Source organism: Passer montanus, unplaced genomic scaffold (assembly GCF_014805655.1).
Source record: "Passer montanus isolate IOZ18808 unplaced genomic scaffold, ASM1480565v1 scaffold55, whole genome shotgun sequence".
In the NCBI taxonomy this organism is placed as follows: Eukaryota; Metazoa; Chordata; class Aves; order Passeriformes; family Passeridae; genus Passer; species Passer montanus.
This window is the reverse complement of record NW_024370485.1, coordinates 2,117,447-2,133,531: the sequence shown is the minus strand read 5'-3', so window position 1 is coordinate 2,133,531 and position 16,085 is coordinate 2,117,447. Positions and strand designations below refer to the sequence as shown.

General features: G+C 53.0%; 1 protein-coding gene across 2 annotated transcripts; it reads right to left on the bottom strand.

Annotated features, from left to right (window-relative positions):
* Positions 1-672: 672 nt before the first annotated feature.
* Positions 673-15,710, bottom strand: PLA2G6 (phospholipase A2 group VI). 2 transcript variants are annotated; one of them, XM_039725410.1, is made up of 16 exons: positions 15,367-15,710; positions 14,656-14,871; positions 13,223-13,403; positions 12,053-12,240; positions 10,813-10,909; positions 9,711-9,893; positions 9,418-9,526; positions 8,713-8,865; positions 7,121-7,211; positions 6,220-6,383; positions 5,582-5,732; positions 5,275-5,411; positions 4,521-4,675; positions 3,606-3,773; positions 2,430-2,503; positions 673-1,683 (listed from the first exon to the last, which is right to left on the bottom strand). In XM_039725410.1, the coding sequence occupies exons 1-16, from the start codon at positions 15,573-15,575 to the stop codon at positions 1,542-1,544; spliced, it is 2,418 nt and encodes an 805-aa protein (XP_039581344.1). In that variant the 5' UTR covers positions 15,576-15,710; the 3' UTR covers positions 673-1,541. The 2 variants fall into 2 exon arrangements, with proteins under 2 accessions (XP_039581344.1, XP_039581345.1); XM_039725411.1 differs by lacking the exon at positions 8,713-8,865 and having other exon boundaries at positions 15,367-15,709.
* Positions 15,711-16,085: the final 375 nt, after the last annotated feature.

The following is a 16,085-nucleotide window of genomic DNA, read 5'->3' as shown; positions in this document are numbered from 1 at the left end:
TCATATTGCAGTCGGTCCAAAGCCTTTCCACTCTGGCTGCAGCTGCTGTGGGGTAACCAGCCACTCATACCCCATGTGCTCCCAGGGCTGGCTCAGGGACAGCTCATTCACCTCTACAGCCCATACAGAGGGTTTAAATCCTGTGTCTCAGGGAACCCTTTCTCTGATTTTCTACCTGTGAGAAATTCAGTCTGCAAGCCTAGAACCCCTTCTGAACTCCTAGGATAGAAGACAAGACCACCATGGACTGAATGACATTGGAACCAAATGCAAATCCCTCTTTATTTTAGGACATGTCAGTTTCTCACAAGAAACAAGCAGCAGCAGTCCATTCACTCAAAAGAAAACATTAAAAATTCAGTTTTTCTGGTTACTCCTCAAAACACCTCCAAATAGATACATAAATTATTTATAAATATGCAAAAATTACTGCAGAAACAACAACTGGTGTAGCAATCACAGTAGAACTTCCAGTCGTAATAAAAAAGTAAATCCAAATTGTCACAGGGTTGGCTTCTTTGGTGGGAACCAATCTCAGACCATTTCAGTTTCATGTTAAGAATAAAGAGAAATGATATCTCTACAAAGCCAAGGCTCTTATCCCTTCCACTGAGCTGCTGTAAAGACACACATCTTTCACGTCTCAGCCCCCGAGCAAAGTGTAACAAAGTAAATCCAAATTGTCACAGGGTTGGCTTCTTTGGTGGGAACTGATCTCAGAGCATTTCAGTTTCGTGTTAAGAATAAAGAGAAATTATACCTCTACAAAGCCAAGGCTCATATCCCTTCCACTGAGCTTGCTGTAAAGACACACTTTCACATCTCAGCTCCCGAGCAAAGTGTAATGCAGCAAATCAGTGGCACAACAGTCCTGGCTGGGGGAGGCTGCTCCCTCTCCAGGCAGTGTTGCCAGCCCATCTCAGAGGGAAAAGGAGAAGTTGTTGCAGAAGACAACTGTCTCAGGAAAGGCTTGCCCTTCTCCAAGGCCAGTTGCAACTTTCTGCGTTGCATCTACTGCAAAAAGTTGCAGCATTTCTGCTCCCCTTCAAACTGGGGGTGTGGAGAAAAAAATAATCTGTTTTCCCCATACTATACACTCTGAAATACCTTGGGCCCAGTAGGCCAAGCAATCCCTGAAGCTTTACCAGGCCTAGGCCATTCTGTGACATAGGAAGGTGCACGTGCTTTGTCAGTGGAGGTACTGCACAGACAGGAGACATTCCAGCTGCTACAGCTCAAGATAAGTTGGTGAGGGCTCTGAATTCTGGGTCAGAGAGCAGGGCAGCAAAACCAAGCACAGCAGCAGAGATGGGGTTACAGCACAAAGATAACTGTCAGCATTTCACAGCTATCATACACGTCATACATTCTGTGTCTGGGAATACATGTGTATGTGCACTGTTGTCTATTCAATATTAATTCCTCTCAATTATTACATGTCTGTCCCCCACCTCGACACCTTGGCTCAAGAGCAAATCTGAGCGATTTCAGTGTCTGCTGCTCCTTGCCTTCAGAATGCAGAGCGGGAGCCTGCAGCTCAGTCAGGGGCAGAGATGCTGCACCAGCTGCTCCAGCTGCTCCCGCTGCTGGTAGATGTAGAGCTGGGTGTCCCAGAGAGCGTTCACCAGCACGGCGTCGTTCACCTCGTCCAGCATCACCTCCGTGTGCAGCTGCGGGCTGAGCCTGCAGGCAGAGAGCGTCACCAGTGGGACAGACACAGAGGGGACCCGGCAGAGAGCGTCACCAGTGGGACAGACACAGAGGGGACCCGGCAGAGAGCGTCACCAGTGGGACAGACACGGAGGGGACCCGGCAGAGAGCGTCACCAGTGGGACAGACACGGAGGGACCCGGGCAGAGAGTTTGTCACCAGTGGGACAGACATGGAGGGGACCCGGCAGAGAGCGTCACCAGTGGGACAGACACGGAGGGGACCCGGCAGAGAGCGTCACCAGCCGGGACAGACACGGAGGGACCCGGGCAGAGAGTTTGTCACCAGTGGGACAGACACGGAGGGTCATGAGCCTGCCAAGCAGGACACTCCCACCAAGGGGCTCCACCGCGCTCACTGGCTCTGGGTCTGTCAGCTTGCAGAGCAGAGACCTTCCCCCTCCTTCAAGGCCCGGCCACACTCCAGGCTGAGCCACAGTGAGGGACAAGTGTGAAACAGGCTGTGCAGGGTGGAACGGGACAGGATGCACATCCCAAAGGGCTGTACAGGACAACACCTCCCAAAGCTCCCTTCAGCAGCCCAGAGCAGGCGTGCTGGGTGCCTCGGCTGCTGTGGAGGGCCAGGGCACGCTCCAGCCTGTCCCTGAGGCATGCGCAGGGGGCAGGTCTGGGCAGGGGATGCCATTTGGGATGACGCACGCCACAGCCAGGGCTGAAGCCAGAGGAATAAAAATAGGTGTGTGGAAAGGAAGCTCCTACCGGAAATAGGGGACGTCTGTCATCTCACACCAGGCCCTGGCACGATCCACAGCTGGGCCATCTGCGTCAGTGCACTGCAGGAGAAACAGCCCCGCAGTTACAGCCTGCCTGCTCGTCCCCTGCCTGCCACAGGCTTCCCTGGCACCAAGTCCAACTGCACAAGCTCCAGAGGGAAAATAAAAACCAGGAGCAAGGGCATCCTGGATGGCGCTGCTCGCCACCAAGAGCTGGGTGGCTTTTCTTTTTCTTTATTCTTGGACAGCGCTCCTGATCCTTGGGACTCAAGAATTGCACCCTACAGACCCTTCAGACATCACAGCACAGAGTGGATTGCCTCATGGAAACTCCCAGGATGATCAGAATGACAGCCTCCTTGGGATTTCATCTCTATCCATTCTGTCCAAGCCCTGTACAGCAGTGATTACTTCAGGCCTACTGGGCTATCCTGGGACAGCTTCCCTGGGAGCCCTGAGATAAAAGACAGAAGCAAAAGGACTCTGGGCATTTTCTCACTTCAGGAAGCTAAAAAGGAGCCAAAGCAACAGCATTAAAATCATAGTCAGAACTTCAGTTCTGATCTTTCTGGCTTTCACCAATTTAGTGTTTTCATGAACAACATGTAATGATCATCTTCCACAAGCACACAAGTGCATATGCCAACCACACACTCCTAACCACAGCTCTCAACTATTGTTTTTAATTAATGACTCTCTCACTTCTCCAGTATTTACTAATTTCCTCAGAGAGAAAAACAAAACTTTTCTAAAGAAAAATGAATCGCTGTTTTCTGAGGCATGATTGATTTTTTTTTCCCCCCAGGCTGCTCAGATGATAAACAATGCTTCCTGGAAAGATACCGAGTTTCACAAACTCACACCTGCAAATGTTCCTAAGAGTCACTGACCACCATCCTGTCCTTAGCTCCTTTCAGCTGCAAGAATACCCCCTGAGGATGAGTGTCCCTTTGGAGCACTCAAAACCCCAAAGAATCAAGACAGGCCTTCAGGCCTGCAGTGCTGCTGCGATTCTCAAGTTACCCACCACATCCATGGTCAGAGCAGTTCCAAGGAAATAGAATTTACTTCTAAAAGGGGGAAGCTGGAAACCAGAAACCTTTTCTCCCTCCCTGCAAGCAACCCCCGGGGTCTTTTGCCATCCCCTCCTCCCAGTACTCACACAATCCACCACCATCTTGCCAAGCTCCCTGGCCCCGAAGACGGTCTTGGCCAATTCCCAAGGGTTTGAGGGGCGGAAAACATCCACAGAGCTCACTGGGACCTGCGGAGGCTTCCCCGTTCCCAGGGAAACCACCAACCCCAATTTTCTCACTTCCTGCTTCCGACCCTGAGGACAAACAAAAGACCTGTTTGCAATGACCAGCAATGAAAGTGAAGCATGTCTTTCACAGCAGCTTCCCGGGGAAGCTCTGAAAGCCAAGGCAGAAGGCTCAGCAGCCTTTTCTTCCCCCATCCTCCCCCTAAGTATGGCCTGGTGAGACAGCTGTAACCCACAGGACTTCAACAGTTGCACTGCTCTGTCCCTTCTTCCCTGACCACACCCAAACCCAGGGGACCACCCTGGAGATGAGTCCTAGGACCAGAGGACCATGAAGCAGTCCAACTCATCAGTTATTCTGGCAACACATCTCCCCTTTCAGCTACAGAGAGCAATAGCTGCCACCGGTTATTTAACTTTTTGAAGAACTTGCCACACTACAGAAGGCATTCACTCTTCAGCCTTGCAGACTACCTTACCCTTGTCTTCTCCATTTATTTTTGGGCAGCAAAAGCCCCTGCAGAGCCATGTCTAGGGCCACATACAACCATCAACTCAATCATTCTGGTTCAAAGAAGCAAGGAGAGGCTGATGAGAATGCCTTCCCCATCTCACATCCTTGTTAGAAGTGGTATCTCACCTCCCAGCCACTATTCCCAACACACATCCCCCTCTGTACACTCCCTTTTAGGGTGCTGCACTGCTAATTTGTTTATCCACTAAGATGCATCCACTCTCACACCCATTTCTTCTTCAAGAGAGGCTCAGTGGGGCCAAATCCCTTCAGTTACCAGTCAAGGCTAGGATTTCCCTCACCTTTTTGATCAGTGTCTTGTTGTACTCGTGGATCTCTGCCATGGCATCGAGGGTGGGGTTGTTGGCCAGCAGCCCTCCATCCAGGAAACGGCCAATGGGCCGGAAATAAGTGGGAGCTGCACCGCTGCAGCGGGCAGCGCGCCACACGAGCTGCTCTGCAAGGCACAGAGAGCAAAAGGTCTCTTACAGCAACTCTGCTGCGCACAAAAAGCTGCCCAGCTCCACCAACACAAATCAGGATGGCTTGCAGTCCCAGGAAACCCTGCCCTACACGGTTGTGCCTCTTTCTACCAACAGCAGGGCTTCTGCTTGGATGCACAGGATGACTCTGTGGGGCTTTAAAAGATGTTATCAGCACTTCCTACATATCCTGGGTAACATTCACTCTCTATCCATTTTCTTGCTGCTATTTTGATAGTGAACCACTTATGTGTGCCAGACCAGGCTGCACACTTCAGTTACATGGCTTCTCCATGTTTTTCTGTGGAAGCCCGGGGAAAGATGCTGACTGTATGCAGGACTCCTCCAGCAGACTCCTTTCCTCATGAACCTCACTAGCCAGGCCCTGTTCCCGGTACAAGAGAAGCCAAGGGAGGAGGAGAGAGGAGAAATGGGAACCATCACTAGGACCTAACTACAAGCCAAGACCAGGGATGAGCCACTGCTGATTTTCAGGGAGGAAGAGCATGAAATCTGTCTCTGAGGGATGAAACCTCCCCAACCAGCCAGGTGGATTGTGTGTACCATCATTTACCTTCTGGCTGAGTGAGTGGCTGGAAAGATGCACTTGTCTTGTATTCAGTGGAGCGTTTTGTCTCTGGTACAGGGTAATTCCGGAAAAGGTGGAGCTCAGCTGGCTGTCGGTCACACAGTGTCCCTGTCACCATAACCCTGGAGAAGCAGACATGATAAGAGTAAAATGAAAAAAAGAATACTTATGGTTTCAACAGTCTGCACATCACACCCCTCCAGATCTGCTCTAAGGCTGAGCATCTCTGCTGACACAGGCGTAGAGCACGTGTGAGACAGCACCAACCAGCACAGGCCAAGGCAGGACTTACTTGGGTTTTCGGACATCTGTCATTTTGGTGTTTTCCCCAAATTCCTTCTTCAAGAACTCATCCAGGGGCTCTGACTCGTAGGGCCGAGAGCCCCGGAACACCATGTCCTTCATGCGGAAGTACAGGCAGCGCATGTAGTCCATGGACTTCCCTGAGATGGGCAACAGTGTTGGCAGGAGCAGGCAGGGGGAGAAAGGCAGGCAGAACAAACAGCACATCAGAGCAAGGATTTCTCAGGACAAGTGGGAGATGGGAGGCATCACTCCCAATCCAATCCCCTTCCCAAGCTGCCTGTCATCTGCTTGGTTCTCAGCAGCACGATTTGGAAGGATTACAGAGGAAAAGCAAGCACAGAGTAGCTTCCTGTTACCAATCACCTTGCTCTAAGGCCTCTGTGGAGAGCACAGGAAATACAGAACATTGAACTCTGCCACCACGCACTCCCCAAAACCCAGAAATCTGCTCAAAGCCAGCTGACATGAGAAGCAAGCACAAAGCCAGGTCGAGGCTTTCCTTCATCAAGGAACATCCCTTCCGAAAAGATCTGTCAGGACTCAGAGAGGCAGCTCCCACCATACATCTGCTCCCCCAGGAGGAACACTCAGACCACAGTGAGAAGGGATCCAGTATGTCCTCACCATGTACAATAGCCAAGGCCAAGATCCCTCCAGTGCTGGTCCCCGCAATCCAGTCAAAAATCTCACGAATGGGACGGCCTGCGGCCTTTTCAATAGCCAGGAGGAGCTGGATGAGCACAAGGCCACGGATACCCCCTCCATCCAAGCACAGGAGCCGGTCCTGACTGCAGAGAGACAGACACAGATGACTGGGAGCTGTGGGACAGACTATGAATCACAGAACACTCTGTGGGAACATGGCCCTGGGGACGGGAAGCTATGCTAGCAAGTAGATTGCTGCAGACAGTGTAACTGGTGAATAAATCAATCCAGCAGTGCCTTCTCAGGTGCAAATAAGACACATCCAATAAGCCTTGTCAAAGTTGGTGCAACATCCTTTGCTCTTGCATAGCCACCTCTAACCTTTACACCAGAAAGAGTCACCAGCCAAAAACACACCCAAGTCCCTTACTACACAGTAATGGGTATTGTGTCATAAAGAAAAAAAGCAGACAGAGCTAAATCCTGCCAGCAGCACTTCAGTGCCAACTCCTCCTCCACTCCCCACAAGAAGAGCTGCAGGCACTGCCAAGACAGTGCAGAGGAGCTGAGTGAACATCAGGGCAGTGTGCAGAGATGGGGAAATCACAAAGGCAAAACAATGCTAGTGCCCAGTAGCACAGGGGAGGGACAAAGCAGGGTTTCACCTCCTGAGCTCAGGCTCCACTGCAGCTCCAGACAGGGGTCATTTATGGAAACAAGAGATTTCGCAAAAGATACTGGAAAAACTGCAATGTTGATGGACATGGAATAATGTCAGTTCTGAAAATGCCATTCCCATGGGTGTGGGAGGGGAGAATTCACACACAGATTTCACCTCCAAGCTGCACAGGAGCCTGGACAGAAGCTGTTCCTCACTTACTTTCTTCTAGCCTCACTGGGCATGTCCACAACATCTGGTGCCTTCAACAACTGTCCGAGCGTTGTGGAAATATAGAGAAGGTCCTTGTACCCTAGAGGGCCATGAACACGCAAATGGGAAAAAATAAATTAGAGATCACCAATGTGGTAAATGATTTCCACCATACACAAAGAGAGAATATCCAACTCCCTTCCCCATCGAATAAAGGTCCCTGCAGGAGACACCAGCCATCTTAACCACAGCCAACAGGTACCCCCCAAATTTAAATCCACACCAAAGGACAGCAACACCACCCTTTAGAGCAGGCAGCTGTAGATGCACTGGAAAAGACAGGGTTTGGAGAAGCAGATGATGTGCACAGTGGATGAGAGAAGGCAGAGCCCAGCAGCGTGCCCACTATGCAGTTTACTGCAAGCTGTTAAGATAAAACCTAAATCTACTCCTCAAAGTAACCTAGGCAGGAGAGCTGTGGGGACAGGGTGACTTGTCATTACCCCTCAGGTGACGTTCACCCAGGCCACCCTGGGTGCAGGGCACCAATCCAAGCTAGGTGAGAAGCCAGCCTGTGAAACCAAAAGAAGAAAGAACGGGGGAGAGAAGTTACATACTCCTGCCAGCACCCAGGCCAGAAAGTGGCTGTGGATGACAATAAATTGTGGTGAGGAGTTTCTACAAGGGCAGAGTCCACGATAAAAAAGGGTTTTGCTCTGTCACTGCATCAGAGCTGGAATTGGGTATGGGTTGCTTTCACTGGGCTGTGGTGAGAAGGAAGTCCTGGTGTCAACAGCCACTGAGATTTGTAGAGACACAGACACATTCCAGGATTGTCCTCTGGCCCCACAGGAGAGCCTTTGCAAAGAAAACCTCCAACCTGAGATGGAGGTGGTCCACAAGCAGATGTTAGCCACTTGCATGCTCTTCTCATGACCCTCCAAGTCAACTCCTTTGCTGCCTAGTCTACAACCCCTCTTGTTGCCTCCTCCTGAGCTCTGGAGCTCCCTGAAGGCAGAAAGGTCTATTCTGTGTGGTGGGCTATGTGCTTATTCTGGGCAGCATAGACCACAAGATTCAATACAATCATATGTCCCATACCATGCTTTCCCTATGCATAACAAACCCTATGATCAGGTTGCTTATCCTCAGGCTTCCCTCTTTCCCTCTCCCAGCTGCTGGCCTCCAGGATCTGAGTAAGTGACACTTCTAAATCCCCTTGTGCCCAGCACAGCACTGGGAGGTCCTCAAGGCAGACCAGCAAGCACCTTCCCTTCCCTGACCCAGCGGACAAAGTACCTGCAGGCTAAGTGCCCCCTCTTCCAGACATGTGAGGGAATCAGCCTTTCTTTTTACAGAGCTACATTGTGTCAGGTCTATAAAACAAATGTTTTGAGTACAAGAGTTCAGAATACACACAGAGGAAAAGTAGAGAAAAGAGATAGGATCTGCAACAGGTGAATGAGGACAGTCACCACAGAACCACCAGGGAGTGAGAGCTTTGACAGTTCCCAGAGCACAGCCCATCTGAAGAAGAGGTCTGAGACAGCACTGTGAAGCAAGAAGGGAGAAGAGCGAGGCAGGGCCAGGGAAGGCTTTACCTAAGCTGTTGAGGTTGCTCCGCGAGGAAGGTTGGCCTTCCAGGAAGGAGGCAGCAGATGGTGCCAGGCTTGGGGAGTCAGGGTTGGGTGGTGGGTGGCAGCGTTCGGTGCCTACAGTTTGCAGCAGGTCTAAGAGCACTTTCCGGTTCGCACCTTCGGTGACGGAGGGGGAGTTACACATCAGAAACAGAACCAGTGCATGTGCACACCACAGGGGAACGTGCTCTGCCTAATTCACAGCAGGCCTGACCCTCACAAAGCCTCTGGGGTGACCTGGGGAAGGGCAAAACACGTCCCAGGTGTTTCTCCCCAAATGCAAGGCAGCAGGATTTGTGCACAGCAGGAATATCCACTGGGTGTGTGCCACACACTTCTTTGGCCCTGAAAACCTGCTCATGTCTGCCTGTGCCCGGGCAGTTCAGCAGTGCCTGACATGGTGGCCTGAAAGGGGGGAGTGCATGCCAGCTTTTCCTCTTGCATCTCTGTGCCACAGAAGAGAAATTCATCAAGGGCTATTAATACAAAGCATGCGCTGCTAGCAAAATAGGTGCTTACTATGTGAGCAACTAGAAGCTGGGAAAGCATGTTGGAGAAGCATCACCCACACACAGCGTGTTTTCACCTCTCCCCAAGACATGGTTTTGGCCACCAAGGGGAGACAGGATGCTGGGCTCACCCTGTAAGGCTGCTGACATGCTCCCTCACCTTTGCTGCTCCTGGCTGCCAACAGCCCTGGTGTCTCCCCAAAATCATTGGGGATCTCAACATCTCCTCCGAAGACAATGATTGCTTTGATCATATCCAGGTGGTCATGCTAGGGCATAACAGAAAGCTCGGTCAAGAGCTGCTAGATGATTTCTCATCCCTTCCCTTCTCATTAGCCAAAGCACCCCCAAGGGAACACCACATGAAACACCCAGAATTTCAAAGGACTCTGTCGCTATCTCAACCCTTCCAGAAAACCATCCCTCCTTGCGGCAGGCTCTGCAGGAGCTCACCTTCATGGCGAGGTGCAGCGGCGTGTTGCCGTCGCGGCCGCGGGCGTTGGTGCGGGCGCCGTGCGTCAGCAGCACCATGGCGCAGTCCAGGCGGCCCCGCTGCACCGCGATGTGCAGGGCCATGTCGGCTGTGCGGCTGCTCGCGTTCACCTCCGAGCCGTACTCCAGCAGCAGCCGCGCCATCTGCCACCAGGCAACGAGACACAGGGCAGGAAGAGACAGCAGAGTGAGGACAACCAGCTGGGCACTCAAACCACCTCACGGCAAACCAAGCAGGGGAACAGGAGGGAGTCTCAGCCTGGATACAGTTGGCTGGCAGATGCCAGCTGAATTTTGTTCCATGCACTGGGGTTTCTCTGTCTTTTACCACAGAACTAGTTGGTGGCTGCACAATCTGGCTGGAGCTTCTGGATCCTTTGGGACTGATATACAACTATAATGAATGGCTGAGATCAATGAAAAAAAAACAAACAGTTTCTACTCAGGCCAGGATCCTTGCAGACTGAAAGGAAAAATTTTGCATTCTGACCTTCTCTTTATAAGCCAAGCAAATTCAAGTCTGCTCTGAAACGCCACAGGACATTTGTGAGAGGAACAGGATATTGCAGGAGGGAAAGAGCCCTTCTGCAGCAATGACCTCTGCCTGCAACAAGCATCATTCAGGTGCTCCAGCATGGCATATCACCATCCTGCCCAGCTCTGGCAGGAGATGGACTTTCCTCCATGCACCACCACTCTGTGCCTACCTCACACTTCCCTTGCAGTTTCTAAGGCATGGATCTGTTTGCTCCCAGGAAACTGGCAGGTAATGAGAAGAGAGCTCCCTCCAGGGGCAACTATGCTTCAGGGACAGTGCTGCAATTTCTTCAACAAAAGGGAAAAGGGACAAGCTGGCAGCTTCACAGCCATGGATGAAATACTAGGGATGAGCCCACCAGTTTATTCCACTGCAAGGCTCCACTGCTCTATTCCCTGTGGCAAACAGCACCAACTGGCACAGGGCTCTGACACTCCCCGGGCTCTGCATATGCACTCAGACAGAAGGAATGAACTGGGTGCTGGCTAGCAGCACAGGCCCTCCCCATGGATTGGCTCTATTTACCTCTGCCTTCTTTGCCCAGTGCAGTGGGGTGGCATCATAGCGTGGGTCCCTGGAGCAAACCTGGCTGGCATCTGCCTCGAGAATGGCCTGGGCACACCTGGGAAACACAGTGAGATGGCAGGATGGGTGGCTGCTGTCTTGACTCAAGACCTTCACTCACATCACCACCTGCCTTCTGCCCAGAGGAAAACAAGGAAACCCTGCAGCAGCATCTCTGCAACATCTGCGAGCTCCTCAGCTGCACTTTTGTTTTGCTCTTCACAGAAAGTGTGGGCACAACAGGAAGCATACAAGCCAAGTGGTGTTGGGAGCAGGAGAATCTCTCCAATTACAATCTGGGTGCTTCTCCAATTGAGGAATATGGCATTTCTGGAAACGCTCCAAACCTGAGAAGCAAAATTCTTCTCCTCTCTTCCCATGGAAACAAGGGGATAGAACTATAATAAATACTTGCTGAAATTAAGAATCTGTGTACTTCCCTATCAGTGAAAAACCACACCTGTTCAGAAGAGACCAATATCTGGTACCTAGAAAACAGGGTAGGTAGACTTAAGAAATTTGGTTAGCTTTTCCACCACTGCCAAAAAAACCCTGTAAAGAGATGGAGCCCCAGTGCAACCTCAGTGACCCATGCCCATTCTGGGCTCGTGAATGTGTGTCTAATGTCAGGAAGTACTTTTCAAAATGCTTAAAAATCAGCTACCAGCAGCTAGTGCTGCCTTGAAAGCCCTGCCTGGAAAGCTTGGACACTCTTTGAGTATTAAGTATTAAAAAGCATATACAAATGGAATTGAATTTCTCCAAAGAAAATAAGGAATAAATATTGTGCTTCTTTTGATTCCGTTCCAGAGTGTGTTATTAAGAGTCAAGAGTATCTCTGGCCTACGGGAGATAAGAAAAACTAAGCTTTGAAATGAAAGCTTATTAGGATCAGAGCACTCAGAGGTACAGCAATTAATACTGTCTAAGCATCAGCCAACCATATTCCTACAGCTCCTTCTGAGAAAAAGCATTTCACAAACATGTATTTTTTAATCTTTCTCTGGATGTCTGATACTGAATAAGGTATTAATTCCAGGACAAAAAGGTTTTATTCTGAAAGCATTTCTTTCTTTCCCACACCAGCACTTCCCTGTTTTTTTTTCCCAATGACTACACACGAGACCTATCCTACTGAGCCCAGCCCAGGCCAATGCTGAGCAAGTCGACAAGTCCCCAGGCTGCAGGGGACACCACCTACCCCTTGTGGGAGAACTTGAGTGCTGTGTGGATGGGGTAGCCCAGCGTGCCCACGACGCTGCAGCTGGCGCGGCACTTGAGCAGGGAGCGCACCATGTCCTCCTTGCCCAGCTGGCACGCGAGGTGCAGAGCTGTCAGCCCCTCATGGCTCACGTGGTCCAAGCCACTGGTTGGGGCTCTGCCCAGGAGCTGGAAGGAGGAGACAGGAAATAAATAGACAGACAAACATGGAAGAGCACTGAAGTGGGAATTCCGAAGTGGGAATTCTGTTTCTTTGATTTAGCAAGGAATCAATACAGAAAACAAGCAAACATGAGACAGATCAAACAAGCCAAGTTGATGCCACCAGAGAAATAAAGAAGAGGATATCTTTTTAATACAAGGTTCCTAACTGCTCACTCCAAAGCATGGCAAGCCCTGATCCTCATCCTATCTCATCATGCATTAGGAAACTCCAACACAGACTGATAGGCAGACAGAGAGCTGTCACAACAGGTATTGGGCAAACGTGGGGCTTGCAGCTGTGGGGAAGACTCGGTCTCAGGCTCACACCAAGTCTTGGGGAGCTGACTGACCTTAGGAACCATGTGTAAGGCCACCCACACCTTACAAACCCCGTCACTCTGCCCAGCACTTCTCAGCAATCAACACCTACAACTTCAGACTGCCTCTGCCTCGAGGCTCCGATCACTGTCCCCCGTGCGAGGCCACTCAGCTCAAAGAGCAGGTCCTGCAGCCCAGGAGAGCCCAGGGCAGCTCCAAACTGTCCTTCAGTCTGTGGGCAGCCCACGATCCCCCATGGCAGCCTCAGTACACGCTTCCCTACAGGAGCACTCTGCCCAAAACCAAACACCCTGCTCACAGGAGAGAGGAAACAGCCACAGACCAGAGGAAGAGCAGGATGAAGGCCTGATGCAAATAGCAGTGAAGGATTCTTTCTGAGGAAACTTGCTTAACGTCCTTGTTTGAGTGCTGGGTGGAATCTGCACTCTGAATATGGGAAACAGCACCACTAAAGGGGACATAAGGGGCTGAAACCAGGCTCAAGCAATAACTCAACAGAGGGACCTGACTTTCTCTTCCCCTGTCTGCAGCTGTTTTGTCCTCTCTACCACAGCACAGGGAAGACCCGTTCTAGCCCCACTTTCTCCCCGAGCAAAGCCGCTCCCACCTCAATGATCTGGGGGTTGTTTCCCCGCACAGCGTAGTGGAACGCAGTCTCCCCGCTGCTGTCGGTGATGTCGACGCGCGCGTGGCACTCCAGCAGCTCCAGCAGGCACTCCATGTCCCCCTTGCGGCACGCCAGGTGCAGCGGGGTGCAGCCGTCCTCGCTGGCCGTGCTGTTCACACAGCTGCAAGACAGGACTCGGTGTCACACCGGGAATGGCCACGGCACGAGGAGGGCTGCAGCTGCTCCGGGAGGGACACAGAGGTACACTCCACAGCTGTCCCGTCTGCTGGGAACCGTGAGGTTCGGGAAAGCCCAGCCTCTTGCCAGGGAAGAAGCACAGGGAAGGGACATCAAGCAGGCCTGTCCTGGACTCTCTCCCTGACACGCTGCTCCCTTTCCTGCCCTCCGTATGGGATCAGCTCCCTCTGCCCAAAGGAAGGCAGAGACAGGTTAGTCAGCAGCCTGGCGATGGTGCTGCTGTCTGCCCTCCAGTCCCCTAACTCCTCACCAGCCTGCCCTATCACCAGTAAACCTGTGCTGGTTTTGGCTCGGGCAGAGTTAACTTTCTTCACAGAGGCTGGTGTGGGCTGTGTTTTGGATTTGTGCTAAACACAAATTGATAATACAGAGATGTTTTTGTTATTGCTAAGCAGGGTTTACACAGAACCAAGACCTTTTCTGCTTTTCATACTGATCCACTGGTAACGAAACTGGAGGTGCAGGCGGGGCTGGGAGGAAACACAGCTGGAACAAGTGACCCCAACTGACCAAAGGGATTTTCCAGACCATATGACACCATGCTTAGTATATAAAGTGTGGGAAGAAGGAGGAAGGTGGGGGACATTTGGAGTGATGGTGTTTGTCCTCCCAAGTCACCATGATGTATGATGGGGCCCTGGAGGTGGCTGAACACCTGCTTGCCTATGGGAAGCAGTGATTCAATTCCTTGTTTCACTTTGCTTGTGTACATGGCTTTTGCTTTCCCTTTCTTTATCTCAACCCAGGTTTTCTATCTTTTGCCCTTTCAATTCTCTCCCCACTCGCTCTGGTGGGAGAATAAGGAATGGCTGCGTGGGGCTTGCCTGCTGGCTGGGGTTAAATCACAGCAACACTTCCCCATGAAAAAACAACAAGTTCTTGTGGTCAAAACTGGTCTCTTTCCAGACAGTCCTACCATACCTGTGCTCTCAGTGCTTAGAGAGTGAGCAAAAACCTACTCCAAAAATCTGCTCCACAAGGGTTGCAATATCCTAACCAGCATCTCCAGCAGGACACCTCAATCCTTCACTTCAAACACCGGAGCTGCAGGCTCTGCAGCAGCAGGCTGAAACCCACCAACCAGCTTCCACAGCAAAGCAGGGATACTGAAATACAGCCCAGCCCTCCCCAGCTCCTTGAGAGCACAGACCCCCGGGAGCCAGCCCGCTCCTTGCCTCAGGACGTGGTTGTGCCGGAAGCTCTCGCGGCGGCCGAACTCCACGGCCAGGTGTGCCGGGGACCAGCCGGGGTAGCTGCGGATGCAGTCGCTGAGCTGCTGCAGCTCCTCCAGGGACAGGGGCTGGCCCGAGCTCTCGTAGAAAGGGCGCAGCTGCCGGGCATATTGCTCAAAGCACAGCAGGGCGTCCGCTTCGCTGTCCAGCTGGAAGAGCCTGGAGGAAAGGCAGGCACAGGGTTATCCTGCTCGAAGGGATGGCCCCAATCCCGCGTATCTGAGGAAAACAGCTCTTTTCCAAACGGCAGCGCTGGGAGCTTTCCTCTTCTTCTTCAACTAGTGTCACCCTTGTTCCAAGGGAAGCAGGGAGACTACTTCACTGGGAGAGAGCATCCCTCTTCCCAAACAATGCTAGGTTTTGCTCAGAAGCATCCTCTGGATGCTGAACCACCAAAAGGAACGAGCAGAAACGCATGCGGACCTAGGGATGCCCTGACCTGTATCACCTGCCTGCAGTCGCGATGTTCGGATCTCCTCCCGATTCCACGAGCTGTTCTGCGGCAGCTCCTCCAGCAGCACACGCGCGGGCCTCCCAGCCCTCCCAGCCGCCTGCTCCAGCACACCACCCCACCCCACCCCACGCGCGGCCACCCGCAGCTCGGGGTCTCTGGTCTGCCGTGCCAGCAGGGACGGCCGAAGGTCAGTCACTCACCGGAACGCGACCTGCGGGCTCTGCGGGTTCACCAGCACGCAGTCCCAGGAGCGAGAGAGGCTGTTGTGGTAGAGGGCCACCCTGCCCTCCTCCCGCACGCAGCTGTGCCCGGCGTACTCGGCGGCCGCCACCTCCCGCACGCGGTACGGGTTCGCGAATATCTGCGAGACGCTGCTGAAGGTGTCCAGCAGCCGCCCAAAAAACTGCATCTTCCCGGAGCCCCAGGGGCTTCTCCCGAGGGAAGGGCGGCCGCGGGCCCTTCCCCGCACGGGGGTGGCACGGGGGTGGCACGGGGCCCGGGAACGGGCCGGGCACGGGCCGGGCTGGCTGAGGGGACGGCGCCGGGCAAAGCACCACGGGCCCCCAGCGGCCCCCGCGCCCCGCCCCGCCCCCGGCACGGGCCAATCAGCGGCGCCGCTTCCGGGGCGGGGCCATGGGGCGGGACTAAAGCCGCACCCGCCGCCGGCCGGGGAGGAGGGCGGAAGGCGCCATCTTTGCGGGGGGCGGGGCGACGGGCGGGGCCGCCCTCCTTAAAGCGGTAGCGGCCCATTCCGGTGGGGCGTTCTGCTCCCGGCGGGGCCGGTCACCGGAGGTGCGCCACCCCCGAATCCGAGCTCCGGCCAGCGCTGCTGGAGCGCGGCCGCGTTCACAGCGCGGCGTGCGGTGCGCGCCGGCAGCGCGCGGAGCGTGCGGGCACCGCGGGGCGCTTTGAGGGCAGC